The sequence below is a fragment of the Bos grunniens genome, chromosome 7, assembly GCF_055505025.1.
Source record: "Bos grunniens cultivar Pamir isolate PY7600 chromosome 7, Bosgru_T2T1.0, whole genome shotgun sequence".
NCBI classification, from domain to species: Eukaryota; Metazoa; Chordata; class Mammalia; order Artiodactyla; family Bovidae; genus Bos; species Bos grunniens.
Window position 1 is genome coordinate 53,830,816 of NC_141171.1, and position 25,766 is coordinate 53,856,581.

Genomic DNA, 25,766 nt, shown 5'->3' on the forward strand with positions numbered 1-25,766 from the left:
TACTCTGTAAAGCAGATCCTTGTCCTCCCCAGAGGCTGCCAGTCACGCCTTCCCTCTGCTCTGGCCAGCGTTCTGCCTTTCTAGCAACAGATGTTTCTGAAAAGTAAATATTATTGCCTCTGCTTGGCTCCTTGCTGTGTCTCGCACTGCCTGAACATGAAACAGTGGGGTTATATGAGCAGGGTGCCACAAAGCTTGGCATGCACCCAGTGCCAACACCAGCCTCCCTGCCTTCTCTCCTTGTACTGAAATGCGTGTGTGAGATTCCTGCACGCATCAGAACGAAGGCAGCAGAAAAAAGTGTCTGTGCAGCTGCATGTCCAGCGTGATCGCCTATACAAGAGGCCAGCACCCTGTCTGGGTGGCAGTAGCCAAGAAGCAGTGGCTTTCGGGTGTTCTCTTTTTGATGTTCTCTGCATTGTCCCAAGTAACAGAGAGGAGTTGATCTTAATGGGGTGGACCAGTGCACTGTGCCCCAGGGGCCTCAGTTCAGAGGGCTTGGTAGAGTTGCAGATCCGCATCTTAGAGGTCGTGTGCGCTTTGGTCAGTCCCTTCACATCTACCTCTCTCAGTACAGGTAATTGTGCTTCCCTTCCTGGGTCCTGTTACGGGAGGACTAATGTATTAAGGAAGGCTAGCCCAGCCCTGCCTAGAACAGAAGCTGACAGCCTACAGAGCGCTTACCCTGTGTGTCTCAGTGGGTCTCCTGGCAGCCCTACAGCTTAGGTGGGTCTCCTCACCCAGAGGATGATGACTTACATTAGGTGAGATGTTAGAAACGTTATGACTAACCCAGGGTTAGTTACACAGCCGGTCAGTGATGGAGCTAAAACGTGAATCCAGGAGCGGCAGAGGTTGAGGTGAGGGCCAGGGGCTGGGGAAGGGGTTGACCAGTGTGTAGAACCAGGACCCCATGTAATGCCAGTGGAGAAGAGAGGTTCTCGTAGTTGAGCTGGAAATGCTGTTCCAAAGGCTGGGAGTAGATGCTGAACCGGGAAACAGCAGTGTTCACTGTACCTTTACACGGAGAGTTCTCTCTCAGGCACGTGTCATTCAAGCCCATGGTGAGTTTCTTTTCAGATTCCGATGACTGGGCTTCTCACTCTACCCAGCTGTCCTTCCTGGCCCACAGCCCAGTACTGACTCCATACCAGGACTCATTACCTAATCTCCCATCCAGGGCACCAGCCTCTTTATCAGCTTCGTGGGGCCCACAGCACTTCGCGGGGTGTGCTGTGGTGGGGTGTGCTGTGTGTCACCACACAGAGAAGTCGGGTCACACTCTGATTGTAAGCTTACAGGCTTGTTTCTGGTTCCATGGGCCTCCCGAGGAAGGCCCCACGAAGGCCCCATTGTGCATCATTAGCCACTGCTCAATCTTCATTGGCAGCACGGCTTTTCAGGTGCCTGTTTGGGAGCTTTCCCAAGCCTGGCTGACTTTTCACCTTTCTTCTACCTTGTTGAGAAGAGGGTCCAGCTTGAGTCTCACTTGCCCTGTTGGAGAGGCACAGGAGGGTTGCTGAGTGGATAGAGAAGCAGTCCTGTTCTTATTCTTTGCTCAGGCCTTTATCTGTGAATCCTGATCAGAGAAACATTGTGGCAAAGCCTAGACTGAGTACCACCTGCCCACATTCCGTGCACTGTATGAAGAGCTTTGTCTTCTACTTAGAAACATTATTCTTCCTCATTTTCTTCCTGCCTTACTGTTGGCACCCCTGTCCTCCCCACAGTGTTCTTTCAGATGCATCTGTTTCTTTCTTGACTTGCCAGGGAGTGATGTGTGTTCTTGGGGATATTCTCAGCCTGGGTTGGCCAATCTTAAGAGATGCCCTGAGAGATTTCTCTGCCAGAATCTTTATACTTTTGGCCAAGAACCATTCCATTAAAGTGACTGAATCAGAGACTGCTGGCTGTTGGCTCCTGTGTTCTCCTCTGCTCCGTGCCTTCTTCTGGTGATGAGTAGTGGGCCTTGCACAAGGCATAGGTAGCTTGGGACCCACGTCATATGAGCTGAGGTTGGGAGGGCAGCCCTGAGCAGGAGCCCCTGGAAACCATGCAGTGGTCTGAGCCTCAGACCCAAGAAGAGCAGGACAGCCCACCTGGCTCCATTGCTTGGGGTGAACACTGGATTTGGCGAGCTCACTACTGGGGGTTGAATTTGTATATAGCTCTCCCCACCCCTGCCACACACATATTATTTAGCACGTACTGAGCAGGGTACAGTGCCAAGTACATGGAGAGGAAACAAACCAAGCCAGTAGATGGAAAAAAGCATGACCCCTAACCTCAAGGGACAAATTTAGGAACTAAAAAAGAAGTGCTGAGTATCATGGATGCTTTTATTCCAGAAGGCTCTGTTGATCTGTGAAGCTAGAACCCTCCCTCGCCCCTGACTCCCCCTAGTACCTTATGAAAGCCAGACCTCACTGCCAGTTATGCCTCATGTTTCCCTCCTCTGGGAATTTGAACATAATGCCATTTCCCCTTCAATGAGGGAAACATGTCCGAGGGTAATTTGAATGATTAGCCTAATCTGCAGGAAGGCTGCACATGGAATTAAGTTAAGCACATTTGTGCCGAGCAGCCTTGTCCGTCAGGCCACTTAAAGGTACCTCGGTGGTTTATACCCTTAACAGAAGCTGAGGGTTCCGGAAGGGTCATTGGTTTTTATTACTGTCTTAAATGAAAGCTTGTTTTTAAAATTTGACAAGGGCCTCTGAGAGCTTTCTTTATCGATACCATGTGTGGGGTGCGTTTTTTACCCCAGCTCAGAACATTGCCAGGGCTTTGTTCTCCTGGCAGTGGTGGAACGAGGTCACCCAGGGAACTATCTGGTTCAGGCAGAGCTTTGACAGGCTGGCGGCTGCTCTCCTCTGAGGGGAGCCCACAGGGTTCTGAGAACTCAGGCCTTGTGTGTCCTTGAGTCAGAAGAGGAGGTTCGGGTGCTCCTGTGCAGTTCCAAGCCCTTTCTGCCAGCTCCCACCTAATGCCTATTTGTCGTGTGTGTTAGACTGGGGTGCGTATTGTTGAGTCTGACATGAGGGCAGCTTCACTGACCATGTGGAGGGTCAGTGATAGAGCAGCGCTGAACAGATCCTAATGTGGGCTCTGACCCTGACATTTTTAGGCAAGTGGATTCCCACCTGTATCAAGTGGAGATGACAGGACTTGCTGTGTAGCTTGAGGAATTAAGAGAGAGAGGGCCAGACTTGTTAAAGCAAATGTAGCAGAAGTACTGACTTGTGAAGCAAATCAGCTATTTCATGTTATAAACAGTTATTTACTGTTTTGAATTGACGTTATTTTGTGCTCTGAGATGGACTCAGGAACAGATTTAGCTGCTTTTTGTACTACAAGGACTGAAAAGTGCAGTAAATATGAAAGCAGATTTATCTCAGTAATTCACATTTTTTACTTTCTTTTTTTTGTTGTTGTTGCTAGATTTGTCTTCAGCGAAGCGGAAGTTTGCAGATTCCTTAAATGAATTTAAATTTCAGTGCATAGGAGACGCAGAAACAGATGATGAAATGTGTATAGGTAAGTCACAACCACATGTAAGAATGTAAAAAGTGCACTGTTCACGACACTTTCATCGTCCTCACTGGGTCTTTCCCCTGGAACAGAGAGTATGTAAGTGTTATAAATTAAGAAGTCAATATTAAGAGTAGAGCCAGCAGAGTGAAGTGAGTATCAGGGGCCCTCGGGCTCTCCTGGGCTTTTCCTCGGAGTCCTGGGATTGCCTCTCTGCCTCTGGCCTGTAGGAGGGCATGGGAAGGTTTGTGGTGGGGCTCCTGTCTCCACCCTCCACTAGCATGCTGCTTCTGGCTGGCTTCATGACATTCTTCCCCTAATTCCAAATGTGGTACCTTAGGATTAGAGCAAAAGCAGAACATGGGGAGATGGGAGAAGAGCTAGGTCAGAGGTCCTAATGCAGACATGTTTTCTTGGACACTCATTTTTAAAAACCGAATTACCGTATAAATTGAATTTGTGTCAAGTTCCAGTTTTTCAGCTTCTTTAAAAATTGGGGAGCCTGTGAAGCCGACCTTTCATTCTGCCCTGGCAGCAGTTGGCTGGGGCTGTGTAGCTGTCCTTGCCTTTGGATGTGGAGAGAAGCTGGGTGTCTGCATCATTCACTGCCCCCCCGACCCACCCCCCCCCGCCCCAACACCTACCCCTTGCATTTTCCTTAGCAAATAGACTGAGAGCGGAGGTTCCCATTTATTCCCTCACTGCACTGTGCCTCTCTTCACCATCTCCTGTCCATCTTCTGTGGGCACCACTGAGCACAGAGGATTTGCAATGTCAAGACACCTGTCTTTGCCAGATCCTAGTCTCTACACTTTATTCTTCCATTGGGTGTATTGGTTGAATCCATTAAGTGAGCAGGAGTTGAGCGAGTTACATTGAATTAAGTCACCAAATGCTTATGGAGTCCCTGTTGGCTTACAGAGCATCAGAATCTGGGGATGAGCAGAGGGAATTGGGAGATAGCTGCGAGCAGTGAAAACATATCATTGTTGTAATGCCTGAATATATGAATGCTTTTCCCAACAATACATGAATGTCTCCAGTATCCTTAGGGCTATTGTGTGCAATGCTTGTTGCGTTTGGAATAATTTCAGTGAAAGAGACTGTCTACGTCTGACTGCTATGCTGCCAACTGTGTTGCAATAATAAGGGCTTGAGGATTCAGAGAGGAGGAACCCAAGGCAGAGAGGTGGCTTCCAATGCCAGCGGCGTTGTTTGTTTAACTCTGATGCAAAGAAAAGGTTGGGTTCTGACGCAGCCCCACAACAAAGGTTGCAGAGGTTGAATCCTGGGCAGGAAATCCTTGAACTCCTGAGAAGAACTCTACCCCATCAGCCTGGGAGCTGGCCAGCATCCCATCAGTCCTGGGTACTCTCAGGAACAGGCAGGCCTTTTCCTTGAAGGAAACCCTTCCCCAGCTTGAGTTCCCAGTGGATTATCCTGCATTTTGGGGTCATCCTTAATGGTTAGTGATGAAAAGACAAGGGGAGCCTTGGGAAGAGTTGTCTTTAGGCCTCTACACATGCCAAGGGATTTTAGTCCATAACATAATAGCTGTATCTGGAAGGGTTTCCAAGAGCCTTTCACTCTACTTCCACCTCACAACCCCTTTCTCTTTTCCAGCAAGGTCTTTACAGGAGTTTGCCACTGTCCTCAGGAATCTTGAAGATGAACGGATACGAATGGTGAGTATGGCTGGGTTGCCCTTGGTCATGGACAGTGTGATCATTGAGGGAGCACAGGGTTTGTTACCAGAAGAACGGGGTTGAGTCCAGGCTCTGCCACTGGAGTGCTCTAGGCTCATGAGCAAACCTCATCTTCTCATCCTTGCTGGGTTTTGAAGCCTTTTGTAAATATTAAAGGTTTACCATGCGTAACTTAGAAACACATAGTTACCCTCCTAAAGATTCACTATAAGGTGTGTGTGTATATGTGTGTGTACACACACACACACACACATATATGTATATAAAGTATATGACTTAGGGTGGATCTTTTGAATTACTTAACTTTTAGATGAAATAAATCTTTTGAATTTAACTCAGATCCCTTATTGGCAGGATGAGAATGAAAGTGCCCTGCCCTGCTCTCCTTCTCCTCACCTTACTAAATTCATCCAAGAGCTCTCTTTTGTTAATTATAAGGCACTTAACACAGTGCCTGTCATGTTGGTAGGCACCCAGTCAATGGGTACTTAGTAAATGATAGGAACTATAAGAAGCTTTTCAAAGAGAGGCAGTATGCAAATTCAGGAATCAAACCCTGATCTCCAGGTTTCTAAGAGATATCTTTTGTATGAGGATTTATTCTGATGTCGTTCAGCATTCACAGATGAGGGATTTTTGCATTCACAAGAAGCTCTTTTGGGCCTCCCTCTTATTCCTAAGATATTAGGAATGAAGCTGCATGCTGGATTCGTCCCCAGGTGGGCTTATCTCTAGGCCGCAGTGTCACAGAGGAGAGTCATCCATGAGCATTTGTTTCTCTTCCCATACTAACAGTCAGTGGTTTCAGGACTAGGTACTGTCTTAGTCTGCTCAGGTTGCCGTAACAAATTTCCATAGACTGAGTAGCTTAAACAACAAGCATTTATTTTTCACAGTTGTGGAGACTGGTAGTCCAAGATTAAGTTGCTGGCTGATTTGGTTCCTGGCGAGGGCCCTCTTCCTGGCTTGCAGACCGCCGCCTCCTTGCTGTTTCCTCACAGTGCAGAGAAAGGTCGGAGCCGCTCTCCTGCCTCTTCTAACAAGGTCATTAATCCCATAACGAGGAGTCTATCCTCATGACCTAATTATCTCCAAAGGCTCCATCTCTCAAAATCAGTACTACCACATTGTGAGTGTTGATAAACTGAGGCTTGTTAAATTTTTAAGTTTATTTGAACAAAAATTGGTTCAAATTGGGCAGAACCAACCCATAAATGGTTAGGAGCACCCCATCAACAGGACACAGGGCAGAGACTTTTATATAGCAGATGTGGAAGCAAAGGAAGGAAATTATTTGATTGGCTATAGCTTAAGTGGTTTCCTTATTTGGAAAAGTCTAGTTGTTTGTGATTAGTTTCATTTTCTTAGATTTCAGTTTCTTAACCTTGAGGGACTTAAAGCCTTGGGTTTTAGTTTGCATATGTAGGCTGCTAAGGTATTAGAGCCACCTCGTCTAATGGCCTCCTTGTTTAATTTAATAGGGGTTAGGGCTTCAGTGTGTTAATTTTGGAGGGGATGCAATTCAGTTCACAAGCTCTACAAAGACATTATGTAGGCATGCATTTTCTATTTTAACTCTCATGATGACTCTGTGAAGTGGAACCTTTATCATCCCCATTGTCCAGATGAAGATACTGAGATTTACATCTGTAAAGTAATATGACCAAAATCACCCAGTTAATAAGTGGCACAGTCTGGATTCAAACCCAAGTGTGAGTGATATCAAAGAAGCAGGTGTTTCTTTAAAACTTCAACCAGAGCAGAAGTCTGTCACTTTCTGCTCTGTGGAGAGAGACACTGTTTGCCTTGATTGCTCCCTGCTGGGTTCTTGAACCAGAGTCAGGAGGGTGGTGGGTGGAAGCACAGCAAAGCTTGTGTGTTTGTGCACGTGCTAGTGCCTCAGAAAGGGAAGTGATTCTTTTGAGTCTGGTTCTTGGCGGAGTTGTTATTTGGGGGTGGGGGGTGTGGCAAGCAAATCCTGATGAATACTCTGCAGATTGCTATGGTCTGGGCTAAGGGAATAATGACTGGATTATACTTTTCAGCTTGCCTCTGCAATTTTCTTATTAATGTCAGTGAGTCGAGTTTCTGCTGTCTGCATACGAGTATCTGGCCGTCGCAAGCCCCTTCCTTAACCTCCTCCCCTTGTGACAACTTTGTGTTCAGTTCAGCTTAGCCTGGTAAAGCTGTACCTTCCTTGGGGAGCCTTCCTGGCCATCCTTTGTATTTTCTGAATGTCCAGTTCCTGCCTCTGATTTGCATGTGGAGTGTCTTGGTAGTCACTGCATATATTTGAGTCCCATTGGAAGTATGAGTTGTTGAAGGGTGAAGAAGGGGCTACTGTGTTCCCATATTAGCTTAGTGCTTAGAACTGAGTGGAAATTATATAGTCATAGAATCTTAGATCCATATGGACCTTATTCCTTACTGTGTACAGCCCCTTATTTGACAGATAAAAAAGTGAGGTGTCCTGAAGACTGGTAGCATGCAGTAGCAGGCACTGGGACAAGGACTTGGGTATCCTGATTCCCAGGTGGGAAATTAGGGCTTTTGTATATTTAGCATCTAGTGAGGGCTGGATTCTCCCCCATGGAGGCCCATTGGAACAACTTGGGGAGTTTAAAAGATACTGATGCGTGGAATGAGGTACAGAGTTTCTGATTTATTGGTCTGGAGCGTGGCCTGGAGACTGGGAATTTTAAAAATTCCTCAGGTGAGCCTAGCTTTCAGTTAACATTGAGAACCACTGGCTTAGGGGCTCTGAGCACGATTGTGAGTTTGAAACTTATACTTGATTTGTGGAAAAGATGAAATAAGTGAGCCAAATGACAGTATAAATCAAGCAAGTTAAACAGTATTGAAACACTCTAGAGTTAAAATATTATAACAGAAATGCTCTCAAAAGTGAGAAAAAGGCAAACGGCAATGAGTTTGGAGACCTGCCACCTTCTCCCCTTCACATTGTGTGGTTAGTTCTTTGCTGTCTCCATCTATGGCTTCTGGCATTTACTCTGTTAGTTTCATTGCAATGGATAGGCATGTGATTTAGAAAAATAATGCTTTGTTGTGATGAGATTCCTGAAATAATTAGTTGAGTGACGAGTGAGCAGTGAATGACTTAAAAGGAGAGATTGTAAAATGTCGTGCTGCCTTAGAAAAGACCATAGAATCTTAGAGCTGGAACAATTCACCCCACTTATTTTGCAGATGAGGAAATTAGAGCCCAGAGAGGTTAAATGTTTTGCCCGTGGTCACACAGTTGGCAGCCAACCAAGAACTAGTTCATTCATTTATTTAATTGTTGAAAAGGTTTGAGTGTTCCTTTGTTTCAGCAGTCTTCTGTGAGTGGCATGATGGTGGACAAGTGAGCATTTATAAGACAGTGGCGTGTATGTGCGTATATTGTAATGGTGAAACAGAGAGCTTCAGCTAGTCTACATCTTCTGAAGAAAATGCTTGGGGAGGTGGTGGGAAGTTTCTTTGGATTACTTTGGCAGTAGAGAAAGCCTCCCTAAAGAGGTGATATTTAAGCTGAAAACTGAATTGCAAGAAGTAATGAGTTGTCCGCACAAGAATTTGGAAACAGAACGTCTAAAAGAACAACCAAATGCAGAGTTTCGGAAGTGGGGAAGGTTTGGTCCATTTGAGGTGCAATCAGGTGACAAGGCTTCCCTGATAGCTCAGTTGGTAAACAATCTGCCTGTAATGCAGGAGACCCCAGTTCTGTTCCTGGGTTGGGAAGATCCACTGGAGAAGGGATCGTCTACCCACGCCAGTATTCTTGGGCTTCCCTTGTGGCTCAGCTGGTAAAGAATCTGCAATGTGAGACACCTGGTTTCAGTCCCTGGGTTGGGACGATCTCCTGGAGAAGGGAAAGGCTACCCACTCCAGTATTCTGGCCTGGAGAACTCCATGGACTGTACAGTCCACAGAGTCGCAAAGAGTCAGATATGACTGAGCGACTTTCACTTTCAGGTGACTCTGTGGTTGGAGGGCGGGACCTGAGGGGGTGAGCACAGGGAGATTAAGTTGAAAGGCAGCCAGGAGGCCCGAGTGTCTTGATCCCAGTCCAGAACTGGTAGGGAGGGCTACATAGAATCAGTCTTGGATGGTTTTTATGTCACCAAAGGTGGGTTTTTTTTTTTTTTTGGAGGGAGGGTTAACTTAGATTTAGGGTTGAATATATCTGCTTAAATATAACTTGGCTGAATGAGCATTTGCAAGAAGATGTCAGCTGAAGCTTGAAATTTAGACCCTACTCTGTCACCAGTTCCGCTCTGCCTTCAGTGTGGTTGCTTACGTTTTTAAAGGTTCTCATTTTTATTTTTAAAGAATCTGTCTTACTCATGCATAGGAAGAATACCGTATTTTGAACCGATGACTAAATTTTGATTTGGCGTGCTGTTGGTTCAAGTGTTATAAAGAGGTGACACAGGCACCGTGCTAACTCAGATTTTATACCGAGGTGTGGGGGAGTTTTTTGTGCCGGAACTGCCCTGCTTCTTTACTGATCCTGCTTCTGTGTCCCCCCTCCCCCACACCTCTGCTTTTCCTCTCCAGATTGAGAACGCCAGTGAAGTGCTCATCACTCCCTTGGAGAAGTTTCGAAAGGAGCAGATTGGGGCTGCCAAGGTGAGAATTTTGCAGGCCTTCTTGGATTTCGGGACAGGAGGGCTGGAAAATACAACACCTAGTGTCTGAAATAAGACTGAGAGGTCAACCCCAGATCAGTCGTTGCGGTGTTCTGGTATCTAATTGTGTTGTGCTAGTTCATAAATCATCCAGAGGTGGAAGCTGTGCCTCCTTTGCGTGAGTAGTTAACCTGTGTGTTTGGACACCATGGAATTGTATTGCTTGCAGAGGTCAGGACTGAGGCCTAGGACAGGGGTTGCAAATAGGCCCCTGTGGATGTGAGGACCCTCTTATTAGCCCACTTTTGCTGTGCGTGAAATTGAGCCCTTTGTTGTTAGATCTTTACATTTTTTCAAGAGAAACTGAAAAGTCAAAGTTTTATGCGAAACTTCCCAGCTTTAAAAAATTGGTGGCACATAATTAAAAAATATATATTGCATGCTGTGCAAGTCAAAAAGTGGGACTGCTTCAACCCAGAGGTCAGCATTTGTTACCCCTGACCTGGAAAGACTGTCGCTGAAACTTGGCGGATTCTAACCTGTTACTCATTTTTTTAAAGGTGGATTCTCCCGGGTTTCCCGCCCTGTGATAAATCACTAGACAGCCCCAGCCAGGTTGACCTTCAGTAGAGTGTTAGAGCCCACCTATGGGCAAGATGTTTTCATTGGAATCAATGAAAGCAAAAGAATTTTCAAGGTTTTCTTCCAGTTTGTTTTTTTTTTTAAATGAACTGAGCCTTTTGCCTTGCAGCCCCTTGCGCCACCTGCAGGGGATCTTGGGCAATGTCACCCTCTTGTTGAGACTGGATTTTACTCAGTTGTGAAATGGCCTTGAGAGGTGCCTGCTTGTAGGTAGGAAAAACAGAACCGAAGTGTAACTAGGGGTGGTCTCTCCCACCCCCAACTAAATGCCTCTGCTTTCTGAAAATGAATATGATTAGGGCGTGAAAGAGACATTCTTGTCAGTCACCGTTATTCAGAGGGATGGATGACCCTAGTTTGAAGGAGGGACCACGGCCAAGATTTTTCTTCCAGTTTTCCAGCACTTCTCATCCAATTTTACAGTTTTCATTTATGAAGAAATTGGAGCTCATTGGTATTGTATCATCATATGTTAAGGAATGTGTAATTTAAAGGAAGTCTTATTCTGCTAAGATTTTGTCCAGGCCTTTGAACAGGCCCAGGGTCAGATGGGAAAATGCCCAGTGCCCCTCCCTGAGTTCTCACTGGTGCAGATCCCATGAGCACCTTCTCTTTTGTGGCCTTGGGGCCTGTGCCTCCCAGTCCTGCCAATATGGAAGCGGCTCTGGAGGGTCCTAAAGAGCTTTGAGGCAGAGGCAGAGCAGACCCATGTATTGAGTCATCTTTCCAGTAGTCACTTCAACTCCCAAGCACAGACGCCTCTCACTCGGGCCTCTTCCCTCGGCTCAGCTTTGGGGATTACCATGGTTACCATGGAGGAGGAGGGGAAGTCTGAGCACACTCCTTTTGGGCTGATGTCAGTGATGGTCATGACAGGAGCAGGTACTTTTCAGAGAGCTATAGATGGTGAGAAACACAAGAATTAAAAAATTTATAGCAAAGAGCCACTCACCAAAACATGTTTCTCCTCACACACATTCTTCTCTCTCATTCTTGTCAAAGAACAAGGTGATGACACTGGGGATGATTTCCCATACCTCCCCCTTTGTTTTTTCTTTTTTTTTTTTCAATATACCTGTTCCTCATCCCCACCTCCACACTGTACCTGTATATCACAGAATTATGTACATTTGCAAGAACACAAAGAAACAACAATCCCTGTACTAGGCCACTGAGGGAGCAAACTCAGGAATACCTCAGAGCCAGCAAGTTCTCTGTAGCGGCCAAGTGGAAGTTTCCAAACTCTGCCCGTGTGATGCTAAAATTACCCATCCTCCTCCCTACTCTGGTGCCAGTTCAGTTGCTATAACAACCTGTTGCTACTTGAAGAAGCAGAAGTTAGAGTGCTGGGGGTGGTGGCAGGGAGTGAAGGCTATGAATGAGGAGCAATCTTGTGCTGATATGGCTGCTTTGGGGTAGGGAAGATCCTATGGGCTTGGCTTAGCCCTGGCCTTACTTTTAGATACCTGAGTTTGGGGGAGATGATTTTTCTTACAGCCAAAGCTGTGTTCTCTAGTGAAGCTACAATAGATGTAAGAGAGGGGGCTTCAGAGTTGGGCTGCTCGAGTCCAAATCCCATTTGTGCTGTTCACATATAAACATGGGGTGGTTACTGACCTTCTTTTTCCTAAACTGAGAAATGGGGATCATGATAGTGCTCACCTTACAGAGTTATTATGAGGAAGAAATCAGTGAACCCCTATGAAGTGCTCAGAATGCTGTCATAAGGTCATTTGGTATTAGCTGTTCTGTTGCATATACACAGTTCATTTATAAGATACGATGAAAGCCTGCTGCATGCCTGGCACTGTGTTCCACATTGCTGTTTGGTGGAGAATGAATGCAGATGTAGTTGCCTTGCCTGTGGCATGCAGGGAGAAAGGCCCGGTACAGAATGGTGTAAATAAGCATATGATCTCGCACATTGTGGTGGGTGCTGTGAAGGGTTTCCTTCCTGGGATGTGGGACGTGGAAAGCGAGTGGTGTTTTGATAGAAGGAGGTAGGTTTAGGTGCCGGACCTCATCATCACTGCCGCTACCCTGGCTGCCACCACCATCAGCAGCACGGAATTCTATCGAGCAGTTTCCAGGTGCTCTGCCAAGCACTGGACATGGCTTATCTCATTTAGTCCTGACAGTCCTACTATGGGGTGGGTGTTCTTAAGGCTTTTTTTGTTAGTCTCTGAGCTGAAAGGGAAAACTGGAGGCATTATCTGGTCTAGTCATCCTGAATTTATAGATCAGGGAATTGAGTCCTGGAGGGACAGTGGTTTGTAGGGAGTTAGGAATCATTACCAGGACCCTAACTCTGTCTTGGATCCATTTTGCCAACTACTGTGTACCCTCTGGAAGTCAGTGAATATCGCCTTGGTGCCTGAGTGGCTGTCTTACTACCTTCCTGTCTAAAGAACATTATCTCAATCTAAGTGGAGTTATGCCCCCAGAGATCTTGTTGCTGTTTTCTCAGGACAGGAACTGCTTCCTGTTCCCTTAAGCTCTGGCTGTCCTCTTGAGCATGGAATGTGGAGGCTCAAGTTGCCAGAAAGTCACAGAATGTCAATGACTCATGTTCCCAGGCCTCTTCTCACCTCTGGTCAGCTGGACTGTGCTGGCACAGGGTTCCCTTTTGGGGGTTGCTGACAAGGCTGGTGAAAGGGTGGTGTGAGTATTAAGTAGAGTTGGAACCGCAGCTCCAAGTCACTAGATTTCTGTGAAGGAAAAGCATTGAGTCAAGTGTCTTGCCTGTACCTTTCCTTGTTTGAAGGATTAATGTGTCCTCTGGCTTTGTCTCCACTTGCTTCTACATGTTTTTTCATATATGTAAGACTTTCAAACAAAATTCAGATTTGTAGAAATGGATACATGCCAGCTCAAATGGGTAAATGATGATTCTGCCCATTTTGTGAGGCTTAGAGTCTTGGTGTTGACCAGATAAATGGTGTTCTGATGCCACGGGTGCTTGTCAGCGCTTCAGGTGATGGTTTCTTGGTGTCTCCGTCACGCTTAGGCTCTGGGTGTTCTGCCATCTGCATTTGTCAGTCCCCTCCCGCTCACTAGGAGCAGATCTTTGATCACACTTCCCCTCCCCAGGGAGGCCTCCCCAGAACACTGTCTGCAAGAATCTCTGGGACTGCACCCTGTTTCCTCACGGACCTGCGGCAGTCTGAAATAATGCTGTTTGTTTCCTGGTTAACTGTGTTTCTCCTTCTGCTTGAACACCCCCACCATGAGGGTGGGGCTGTTTCTGCCTTGTATTTCCAGTGCCTGAAGGATCCTTACACAGAGTGTTTGGACATTACATCATCATTAAATGAAGAGGGGTTTCAGCTTCCTTATCTGGCCACAGATTTTTTTCTCCTCTTATCAGCCTTGGAGTTGCAGAAAAGTATCTCCTGTGGAATCCCCAAAAGTCAAAAGCAGGAGTGATGCACCCAGTTAGTGCATTTGATCCTGTTTATCAGGCCATGGTGGAGCTTCCTCCAGCCCCCTGGCCAGCCATCCCCACTGAAATGTGGAGGGAAGAGAAACCACCTACGACAGTAAGTCCAGGTGTGGGCTTAGAAGCAGCTTGTTTTGGGCTCCGACTCCAGCTCTGTCACTCTCTGGAACTTTTTACAGAAGTTAACCTCCTGTATCTAAGTTTTCTTATCTGTAAAATAGGGAATAGAAACTCAGTGACTTTGGGAAAGCAGGGATTATTACTTGTAATACAATGTTTACATATATATTTTTTATTTTGAAAGCAACCATATAGGATAATAGACATCTCCCTAATGGAGGAAAACATGACTCATTATCCCATTTCCTATCTCAAGTATTTTCACTGAAGTATCTTCCCACCTAATGTTTGTGTGCAGGTAGACACATTCTTTGTAGGATGCAACAAGTTTGTATCATGCTGTCACTACTTTTCATTACATTGTGAGCATCCCTCCATATGACTAGCTAGCCTTCTAAGTTATGTTTATTGAGTGCCTCATATTTTAATTATCCCAAATTCTATTCTTAGGCAGCAATGTTACTGTTGCTTTTTTTTGTTATTATAAATGCTGCTGCAGTGAACACATCTGGAAAGATAACATCTTCTTTGTTTTGAATTATTCCTTACCTTGAAGATCCCTATGTGTTATTATTGCATCAAGGATGTTTAGGTCTCCAAATTAAACAGTGCTTTTTGAACATGGTTAACGCTTGATCTACCATTAGTTCAGACTTGTCCCCTTTAAGGTGTATGTAGACCTTCCTGTTCAGGGATTAGCTTTACAGATAACTTTTCTTCTTCCTTTGGCTTTGAACATCCTTGTGAGTTATAAACTAGAGATTTCTATCTTACAACTGAAGCTTTTAGAAGGCGGAGTCCTGACTCTGCCACTGTGAAATACTGGCATTGCCTCGTTTGTGGTATTGTAGTGGCTCCTCTATGGTAGACCCCCAAAACGGTCAGTATATTGATGTGTGGTTGTTTGGTTTCATGGGCATTATTGGAAGAGTAGGATCTGGGTGGTCTGCCACATTTCTGGGTCTAAGGGAATGATGAACCTGTGAAGATGAACAGAAGGAGTCTGACCCGGGTTGCTTTCATTCCTGGAACATCTTATTTTTCTTTTTTCTTTCTCTTTTCCTCTTTTTTTTTTTTTTTTTTGCCAGGAGGCCAAAAAGAAGTATGACAAGGAGACAGAGAAGTATTGTGGCATCTTAGAAAAACACTTGAATTTGTCTTCCAAGAAGAAAGAGTCTCAGCTTCAGGAGGTAAGAGACTTTACTAGTATCCTGAATAAAGTGTTTTAATGTTTCCATGGTACTATGGATATGTGCTGGTTACTCTTTGCGGGAACATCCTAGGGTTGCAAGGGACCTCAGAAGCCAGGAGCTTCCTTCTGATGCCTCCTTCCATGCTTGCTGCCCATATGGCCTTTGTCCCTTCTCAAGCTGCAGTTCACACTGTGTGCTGTCCATCCTGCCCATGGCAAGGAACATGCAGCTGGTCAAGATCACCCTAATCACTAGACTGTGCTTCCTCCTTTCAAACTGAGATCTGTTTTCCTGTTTCTCTCACCCTTGACTTTGATTCTGTATGCCCTTACCTTGCCTTTTGACTTTCTCCTTACATCACTGATTTGTAATGTTAGTATCTGAAACCCTTTCTTTGGTCATCCTTCCTTAATGTGAAATGGAAAAAAAAAAAAAAAAAATCCAACCACTACTTGACATTAGTCTTTTTTTTTTTTTTTTTAAGCAGTATTTTATTGTCTCTCATATATTTTGTGCAGAGGTTACCTTGTTTCAAAAAAGTAAATTCTTTGATCTGCCCCTGTTTGTTTGTTTTTGCATAATGGCAGCCCACTCCAGTACTCTTGCCTGGGAAATCCCATGGATGGAGGAGCCTCGTAGGCTACAGTCCATGGGGTCGCTAAGAGTTGGACACGACTGAACAACTTCACTTTCACTTTTCACTTTCATGCATTGGAGAAGGAAATGGCAACCCACTCTAGTGTTCTTGCCTGGAGAATCCCAGGGACAGAGGAGCCTAGTGGGCTGCCGTCTATGGGGTCACACAGAGTCGGACACGACTGACGTGACTTAGCAGTAGCAGCAACTTGGAAAGAAAAGTCGGTGTTGTGACCTTGGAGCTGTGACCATTTTTATTTAGTTCATGGAGATTTGCGTGGTGAGGGGGTATATGTTTTGGAGAGACAGGGCAGTTTGCTAGTGTAACTCCGTGCTTGGCTACATGAATATCCTCTTACTTAACTCTTAAAAATTTTCTTGAACTGTCTCAGGTGTGTGCTAAAAGAGATTCCCGCCTCCTGTGGCTCCTGAGCTAGCCTGCATTCTTCAGTTTCCTTTCTTTTAGAGCAAATTCCGTTCCAGTACTTCTGTTCACATGAGGGTGATGGGGTCAAAGGCTGAAAGATCAGGATTAGTCAGGAGATGGTAGAGGCCACTCCCCTCCCTACTGGGATTTGTTTCATATCCCAGTTAGGAAGTAGTGTGCTCAGAACTCTTTGCTTTGAAGTGAGTGAGTGAATGAGTGAGTAAATAGTTGTTCTAGCACCTTCTGGTATTGGGAGATGCACATGTATGACATTCCCAGAGTGAGACTGCTTCTCCTCCCATCTGTTCTCACCATGCTTGGATCCTGATGAGTTGGTCTGGGACAAGCCCCACATTTTCTTTTAGGGCCATGCCAATAGCATCTCCTCCTGAGATAGCTGAAGCTCCGACACTTCAGCCACCTGATGGCAAAGAACTAACTCATTGGAAAAGACCCTGATACTGGGAAAGATTGAAGGCAGGAGGAGAAGGGGATGACAGAGGAGGAGATGGTTGGATGGCATTACTGACTCGATGGACATGAGTTTGAGTAAGCTCCGGGAGTTGTTGAGGTAAAGGGAAGCCTAGTGTGCTGCAGTCCATGGGTCGCAAAGAGTTGGACATGACTGAGTGACTGAACTGAACTGAGATAGCAGTATGGGGACCAGAACACTGGACTGACAGAGATACCTTCTTTTCAAGCTTGCTCTACCACATGGTTGACTGTGTGACCTGGGAAAGTACCTGGTCCCTCTGAGCTCTAGTTCCTTTGTAAAATACTCATAAATCACCTGTCCTGCTTACTTCATGTATGAGATAGTAAATCACAGCTGCTACACAAATGTAAAGTATTATCCCCATAACTGGCCTGTTCCTCCCCCTCCCCTGTTACATTGGAGGGCATTCTTCCTGGTGCCTTATGTTTTGGCTGCTGTGATGGAATGCCATAGACTGGGTGGCTTATAAACAAGATAAATTTGTTTCTCTCAGTTCTGGATATTGGGAAGTCCAGGATCCAGGTGGTGGCAGATTTGGTGTCTGGTGAGGCCTGCTTGCTGGTTCATAGATGGCTGTCTTCTGTGTCCTCACAAGGCAAAAAGGGTAGGGTGGGTGAGCCTCCTTGGCAACCTGTATAGAAACTCTGCAAAGGGACTTCCCTGGCGGTCCAGTAGTTAAGACTTCACTTTCCAATGCAGGTGGAGAAGGCAATGGCACCCCACTCCAGTACTTTTGCCTGGAGAATCCCATGGATGGAGGAGCCTGGTGGGCTGCAGTCCATGGGATCGCTAAGAGTCGGACATGACTGAGCGACTTCACTTTCACTTTCACTTTCCAATACAGGAGGTGTGGGTTTGATCCCTGGTTGGGGAGCTAAGATCCCACATGCCTCCTGGCCTAAAAAACAAAAAATAGAACAGAAGCAACATTGTAGCAATTTAATGAAGACCTTAGAAAAAGGATTCTATGCTCAAGACTCTAAGCTCATAATTACTTCCCACAGGTGCCACCCCGAATGCTATCACACTGGGGATTAGTCACTAACTGTAGTGGTGAGGAGGGCAAGCATTCTATCTGAAGTTCTAACTTTGCCAGTATCTATCTTAGTGGATATTTTTGCATTATGGTTTTTTTGTTGTTGTTGTTACAGTCCTTGTCTTTTACCCATTCACACTTCCTAAGTACTTTGAAGGCAAGGATTGGGCTGTAGGTCTTTGTTGAAAGTCCTGGTCTCTTCTCAAGCACTGCTTTCTATACCTTAGCTGAGTTAAATTGAATAAAAATCTCATAATAATAATAATGATAATATTTTTACTATCGACAGCAACAATAACAGTGGTGAGTGTTTACTGAATACATATTTATGTACCAGCACTTCACATGGAATCTGCTCAACTTCTCACAACCACCCTATGAGGTACAGATGGATTTCCTCTCTCTTACATAGGGGGCAGCTGATGCTCAAAGATGTTAAATAGCCTGCCCATTGCTAGTCAGCAAATATTTGAACCCAGGCTCCTGACTCTGGAGACCTTTCCCTTAACCCAGTAAGCTCTTGTCTCTCCATCTTGGAAGGGAAGGATGTTGCTGGGCTGCCTGCCAGCCATTGTTATTTAATGTGAGTGTCAAGCTAATGGAAGCGGGGAGCAGGAGGGACCTTGGTGATCCTCTGGTTAAACCTCTTAGAATTCCATTTGCAGGAACTGAGGTCCTTGCAGAGGTCAAGTGATTTGCTCAACATCTTCCAGCTATTTAGTGATGATTTTCCTCCCATTTATTAAAAAATCAACTTTAACAATCTTATTAATCTTGCTACACATATAATGAAATCTATTTCCTTTGATGATCCAGAATTGTTCCTTGCTTGTAGGCCTGACGTGAATACTTGTAAATTCTAGCCCATCCCCTGTCTCTGGTGGCGGAAATAACAGGGTAGTGATGTGAAGTGATGCTGCCATCTAGTGGATGACTTTAAAATGTCAGTGTCTTCAGGGGCTCAGAAGCTGGCTTCTAAGATAGAAATCTTGCCACCCCCAGTCTCCAGGTGCGGGGAAGAGACCCAGAGAGGACAAGTGGCTGTAGCAGGTCCCACCGGCTAGAAAATGATGAAACTGCGATTCCCACCCAAGCGGTCACTCTCCTGGAGCTCTCACTGATGCTGGGCTCTACTCTTCTCAGAGGATTTTCCTCCTGGCTCCTCCAGCCTGGCCTAACTTGCAGCTTTTCAGAAGGGCCCTTTTTTCTGCTGTAGTCTCACTTGGCAAGCTCAAGCAGGGAGGATGTATTCAGGTTGTGAGGGAAGTCAGGGGAAGTAGCTGTGTCCCTAGGTGTAAAGCTGTTGGATTTGCACTACGAGAAATCAAGAACTGCGGGGACTTACAGGCCTTAGCTGACAGGAGCCCAGGCAGAAGTGTGCAGACACTTGCTGGCCACCCTGGAGAGGGGGTTAGTACGGCACTTTTTGAACTCTGTCCTCCAAGTAAAGCTCGGTCAGTGCTCAGACATCAACTCTCCTGCTTGGAGGCTTAGGAAACGCCCACAGGCTTAGCCCTAATGTTGATTTGTGCAGCACTTAAACTTAGGGAGCGGGGACCTTCTCTGTATTAATATGGAAGTTGCCCTGGGGGGAAGTCACTAGCAGGAGCCTTGAATGGATCTTTTGGATTGTTTCATAGCACCTCGTCCTTTTCCAGAGTTTGTAATTTTTTTTATAATTTACATGGTTATTTATCTCTTTTCCTCATTAAGCTGTGCACCCCAATGAATGAATGAACAATTTGCCAAGTCCTTAAGATACAAGGTTAGCAATACCATATGTTAGCAATACCTAATGAAGTGAAAGGTCTGTCCCAGGTTTGCCCTGCAGGAATCTTGACAAAGGAATGCTGAAAGAAATACTCCTTTGGGAGCTTTGTCTTTGTAAAGTATGTTGTCGAATGACACCTGACACCTTTATTTCTAAAGAAAAGAGTGTTTTGTTACCTATTAGCAGGATATCCATTTTTGTTTTTAAAAAATCATATTTTTCTTATGTCATTGAAATGTACTTTCAGTGTAATTATCTGTTTGGAAAGAGTGGATTGACTTCTGCCACACTGTTGAAAGTGTAAGAGCTTTGTAGTGGTGGTTAAGGTGATTCTCAGCACAGCTTCTTGCCGCTCCACACAGTCATTTTCTCCCCTGGGTTCTGGATCCCAGATCACTGGCCTGCTTGTACGCACTTGTGGGTCTTTCCAGGTCTCACGACCTACAAGAGTGGGAGGTGAGGCTTTGCGGGAGCAATGTAATTTCTCTGCTTTGCTGTTGTTGTTCGTCCAGGGTTTGGGGGGAGTCGGGGGAAGTAGGTGGGTCCCTGGTGTAAGTGTGTTGGATTTGCACTTCAAGAAATCAAGGACTGCAGGGACTTGACAAATCCAACTGCTAGTGTAAGTGTGTCTGACTGTTTTGCGACCCCGTGGCCTGTAGCTCGCCAGCCTCCTCTGTCCATGGGATTTCCCAGGCAAGAATACTGGAGTAGGTTGCCATTTCCTTCTCCAGGGGATTTTCCTGTCCCAGGGATGGAACCCAGGTCTCTACTGAGCCACCAGGGAAGCCCAATTATGCTGTAAACTAGTAGTTCATCCTTGTCCAAAGAAAGTGTTTGGGATGAGTGAAAATGTTCTGTTCTGAGGTCTCCTGTCCCCTATCAGCTTGTTTTGTTCATTAGGGTGGATCGGATGAGGATGGTCCTGCACGTTTTCTTTTTCTCTTTAAAATTCTGTATTTCATGGAACATAGGTCTGCCCCATGTGGGAAAGTGGTAAGAGTCTAGAGGTGTAAGGATGTACAGCGGTCTTAGAGAAAGAGCAGCCAGGACAGAAGTCCCAGTTTGGTCTTGTACCAACTCTGTCAGGCTCATTAATGTTAGCTGATTTCATTTACTTCCTGTAAGTTAGGGGGAAGGATGCTATCTTCTTTTTAGGATTATAATGAGGATTAAATAACTACAATTTATGAGGATTGAATACGATAATGATGTACAGCTATGGGCACAGTGCCTGACCCAAACTTAGCACTCAGGTAACCATGAACATTATTCTGATTTCTGCTTCATGCTACTGGATTTGTTTTTAAAAACCATCTCCCGAGATCTTTTCTTGGCGAGGGGTGGGAGTGGGGGTGGGAAGCTGCTTACTGAATCCTCTCCTCAGATAGTGACCTGCTTTTTCTCTGAAATCCTATCTTGCTTGTAGGCAGACAGCCAAGTGGACCTGGTCCGGCAGCATTTCTATGAAGTATCCCTGGAGTATGTCTTCAAGGTGCAGGAAGTCCAAGAGAGGAAGATGTTTGAGTTCGTGGAGCCTGTAAGTAGATGCTCAGGGTTTTGGCATGTACCCAGACTTTCATCCCTACCCCTCATTCCAGTTACCTAGATGATGAAGTGCTCTAAGTTGTTCATGAAGAGACTGATCAGCCCTGATGCTGTGCCTTCTGCTAGTAACAGTGCTGTCATCTGGCTACCCTGGATTCTTCCCAGTGCAACCATAGACATGGATGTAGAATGTTCAGCAGCGGTTCCCTCATCTATGTTGGGTTGGGTTGGGCTGGTTCATTTCTAAGTCGGAGTAAGGGAGGGAGGGGTTTTCATCTTGCCAAACAATAGTGATGACCCCTTACCTTTTCTCCTTCCTCTGCCTGCCCCCGAACCCCCACCCTCGCCATCGCTTCCTCTCTCCCGCAAATAACCCAAAGATAGCAGTAACCCAAGGAAACCTTTCTCTTTTTGCCCCCTAAGTTCAAAGCCCCTTCTTATCCGAGGCATGTATTAAAAAGATGGGATAGGAAGCAGTGTCTCACTCTAGGCTTATTATAACCAGGAGGCATGGAGATTGCCCTGAAGGGACTGTGATGGGGTTTGGACTTGGGTGGAACATCCCAGTGGGCACGTAGGGCTGCAGTGTGGGAACAAGTCTGGCCGTAGCCTCGGCCACCCCAGTGTGGTTGTGGCTTCGTGGAGACGTGGTACTGCTTTACCCTGCTGTGGCACTAGTGTTCAGAATCCATGGAGACACCAAATGAGCACATGGGCCTCAATTTAAGACTTGCAGATCTTGAACTTTTCAGCCAGATGCAGCCTCTGATTTAGACCCAAGCCTTGAGTCTCTTTACAAATAAGATTACCTACATTTAAGAAAGAGTGGTTTTCTTTAGTAAATAATAAAACTATAAGAAACTGAAAGAAAATGACCTCCCTTTTTGGTCAAGAGTGTTTTGTGCCCCCTTTCTAATTTATAAACTTTGGGGGTGCTTTTTAGGTGTGTAGACTGGCAGGTGATTTTAAGACTGTGTTTGATCTTGGAATCTGATGTTTCTGTCTTTTATTTTGCTGAAACTGTTTGTTCTTGGGATCTCCTCCCAGCCATGTCATCTGGCAAATTCTTCAAAGTTGTTAATTACCTCAGTCTTACTTGAATATTGGAAATTTTAGAGATATCTTCCTTTCTAGCAGTGATCTCTACCAAGATCTCAAAATCCCCATCTTTCTGCAGGATCTGTGAGATGGGGAAGCCATCTGTCAAAGAAAGCAAGCTTGTTGATTTCCCTGCTTGGGGCCCAGAGGTGTTAAAACCAGCCATTCAATTACAGTCTCATCTCTCATGGTTGGGGCAGGAATTCAAATGCTGTCATAAAGAATTAGCCTTTGGCATGCATCTTTACTTGCTTTTGCTAGAATTTCTATAGAAAAACAGCAGTATGATTCTAATAACCTTTATGTACAGATTAATTGATGTTATTCTGTAAATGCCTGATTTTGATGAGTTACATTTTAATTGACCCATCCTATTTTTTGGAGGTGTTTTTCCTTGTTTATTTTGATTTCTCCATATAGTAAATCAGGTACTGTATCTGTTAGCTTTTGTTGGGTAACAAATAACCATAAAACCTTATACAACAGTAGATGTTTCTCACACATCTGTGGGGTTCATCCAGTCTAGGCTGGTCTCAGCTGGATGACTCTGTTCATGTATGTGAGCTTTCCTCCTCCTCCCTTTCTTTCTCCTCTTTTTAAAAAGAAATGTGTAAGGATATAACCTTTCTGTTTCCTGGCATTCTAGTGTAATTTATCAGTGTCTTGAGCCTTTGAGAGGCAGTGTAGCATCATTGTCAAGGGCTCTAGAACCAGATTGCCTGCTTTTAAATCTCAGCTCAGTCATATTCCAGGTGCATGTTCTTGGGAAGTTATTTTGTGAGCTTCAGTTTTCTCATCTGCAAAACAGATATAACAATCCCATTTTTAAAGATGTTAGGAAGATTACCTGAGTTTATCCAGGGTAAGATGCTTAGAATAGAGCTAACCTAATTGTGTGCTTGTGTGCTCAGTCACTTCAGTTGTGTCTGACTTTTTGTGACCCTGTGGACCATAACCCACCAGGCTCCTCAGTCCATGGGATTCTCCAGGCCAAGAATACTGGAATGGGTTGCTGTGCCCTTTTCCAGTGGATCTTCCCGACCCAGGAATTGAACCTGCATATCCTGCATTGTAGGTGGATTCTTTATGAACCACCAGGAAAGTGCTAACCTAATTGACACCCAATTATTATATAGTTGCTTATTAGGACCCAGTTAACAGTTTTGCTTTTTTTTTTTTTAATTCTGAGGCAGAGGAATATATCAATTTTGGCCATCCAGGGTCTCCTCAAATGAGTGAATGAGTCAAGTGGCAGTGTTAACAGGGTTTGCTTGGTTTAATACAGTCTTGATAAATCTAAAAGCATTTTTTTCTGAACACATAGAAAAGACTGACAACCCAGCTTCTCTGTCTGAGGAGCTCACAGCCTACTTGGGGAAGAAACATGTATAATAATGAGCGAGCCAGAGTTGCATGTAGTTGAGTGCCAGGTTGGATAGTATGGACAGTGGGGTTTAAAAAGTAGAAAGCTGTTGTGGATTGCAGATGTTTTTGAGTTCATAAAGTGAGGTACCTGGAAAGCTAATGAAAAAATGTCTCGTCTTGTGTTAGAATTGGCTGAGTGGCCAGTGGTCAAGTGGCCAGTGGCCAAGACTCTGCACTCCCAATGCAGGGTGCCTGAGTATGATCCCTGGTCAGGGAACTACATCCCACATACCACAACCAAAGATCCTACATACTTCAGCTACGATTCCGCATGTCACAACTAATATCCAGCACAGCCAAATAAGTAAATATTTTTTAAAAAAATGAGTTGGCTGAGAGGTTGGATATCGATATGTAACCTTCACTTTTCCGCAGAAGTTCTTGTTTCTGAGCATACTAGTAGACAAGCAGGTGAGTGGCTGGAGCTGTGAGTAGGGAGAAGAGAGTCATATAGCGAAAAAGCTACTGACTGGATTCAGTCAGTTCAGTTCAGTCGCTCAGTCGTGTCCGACTCTTTGCGACCCCGTGAATCGCAACACGCCAGGCCTCCTGTCCATCACCAATTCCCGGAGTTCACTGAGACTCATGTCCATCGAGTCAGTGATGCCATCCAGCCATCTCATCCTCTGTCGTCCCCTTCTCCTCCTGCCCCCAATCCCTCCCAGCATCAGAGTCTTTTCCAATGAGTCAACTCTTCACATGAGGTGGCCAAAGTACTGGAGTTTCAGCTTTAGCATCATTCCTTCCAAAGAAATCCCAGGGCTGATCGCCTTCAGAACTGACTGGATTAGTAGTTCTCAAAGTCCTAGAAATACAAATTCTCAAGCTGTACCCCATACCTGAAATTTGGGAGTGGGATCCAGTCATCTATACTTTTGTAAGCCTTCCAGGTGATTCTGCTGCACATTAAAGTTTAAGCTACTGGCCTAGATTGTACAGAAGAACGTAACACTTGATATCAGCTGAAACTCTGTTATGTTCTGTGTAACTAATAAGTGCTTTGCCATATTATGTCATTCAATCATTATTTGAGGGTAGGTCCTGTTTTTGTTTTCAGATAAAGAAATTGAAGCATGTTTATTTACCTCTGCAAGGTCACACTTAGTAAATGGCAGAGCTGTAATGGTCTGACTCTTAATTTCTATTTGAAACAGCATTTGACTATTTGCAGGTGGAAAGGAAACCAACAAAAAATCAATTGAACTAAATTGTTGGGGTGCCTGGTATAAGTGTTCATGTGTTGAGTTGGTTTCAGTCCAGGGAATCTTGCAGCCGTTCAGGGAACCTCCATGCACATCAACTATGTTCATTTGTTTCTTAAAAAATAGCTTCAGGTACCAAGATGTTACCTACCTTTAGAAAAACAAAATGTTAGTATGCCAAGGAAGAAAAGTCAGACTTCTGGGATCTAAACCCTCTATTTTTTTGTGCCCTGGAAACCTTAATTTTATTGTTGAGATACGAAATGTTCTGGAGATTGGGATCATAGATAATGACTTAATGGCTTCCCGAAGGTAAAGCCTTGTTCCGTCTGTTCCCTGAGTTTTCATAATTGGCAGTTACCTTGTGCTGCCGAGAACTCACTCTACACATTTGTCAGGCTCTGCAGCCTCCAAGTTTCGCCTCCTGAGTACTTCTCAGTGCTCTGCCTTTCTGTCCTTTCTCACGGCTCGTGCCTCATTGCAGGTTGTCCTTCTTTTTCTTTGGTCGGTGGCATTCTGTTGCGACCCATCAGCTCAGTGTCTCTTCTGATACATCAGTCTGCATCTGGCTCTCTTGCTGAGTGGCCCCGCCAGCACTCCTGTGCTAAATCAGCTGCATAGATGATCTCAGTCTTTGCCGTGGCCCAGGGTGCTAATAGGTTAAGGATGAGTTACAGGGAGTTACTTGGCTTTCCCAGCCCAGCTTTTTATCTGTCTGCCGGCAGCCCTTCTCTTCACTGTGTGCATGAATGGTTCTTAGTAGCTGTATTTTTCTGCTAAGGTTTCTGTAACAAAGTACCACAAACTGGGTGCCTCAGAACAGCAGAAGTGTACTGACTCATAGTTCTAGAGGCTATAGACGTCTGAG

At 45.2% G+C, this 25,766-nt stretch overlaps 1 protein-coding gene across 11 annotated transcripts in view; it reads left to right on the forward strand.

The window, feature by feature from the left end:
- Positions 1-25,766, forward strand: part of ARHGAP26 (Rho GTPase activating protein 26) — a 475,560-nt gene that overhangs the window by 124,976 nt on the left and 324,818 nt on the right. For all 11 annotated transcript variants that reach the window (XM_086412177.1, XM_086412175.1, XM_086412178.1 and 8 more), the window contains exons 2-6: positions 3,442-3,537; positions 5,155-5,216; positions 9,798-9,869; positions 15,158-15,259; positions 21,055-21,165. In XM_086412177.1, the coding sequence (XP_086268303.1) occupies positions 3,442-3,537; positions 5,155-5,216; positions 9,798-9,869; positions 15,158-15,259; positions 21,055-21,165 (443 nt within the window). The remainder of the gene's footprint in view (positions 1-3,441; positions 3,538-5,154; positions 5,217-9,797; positions 9,870-15,157; positions 15,260-21,054; positions 21,166-25,766) is intronic.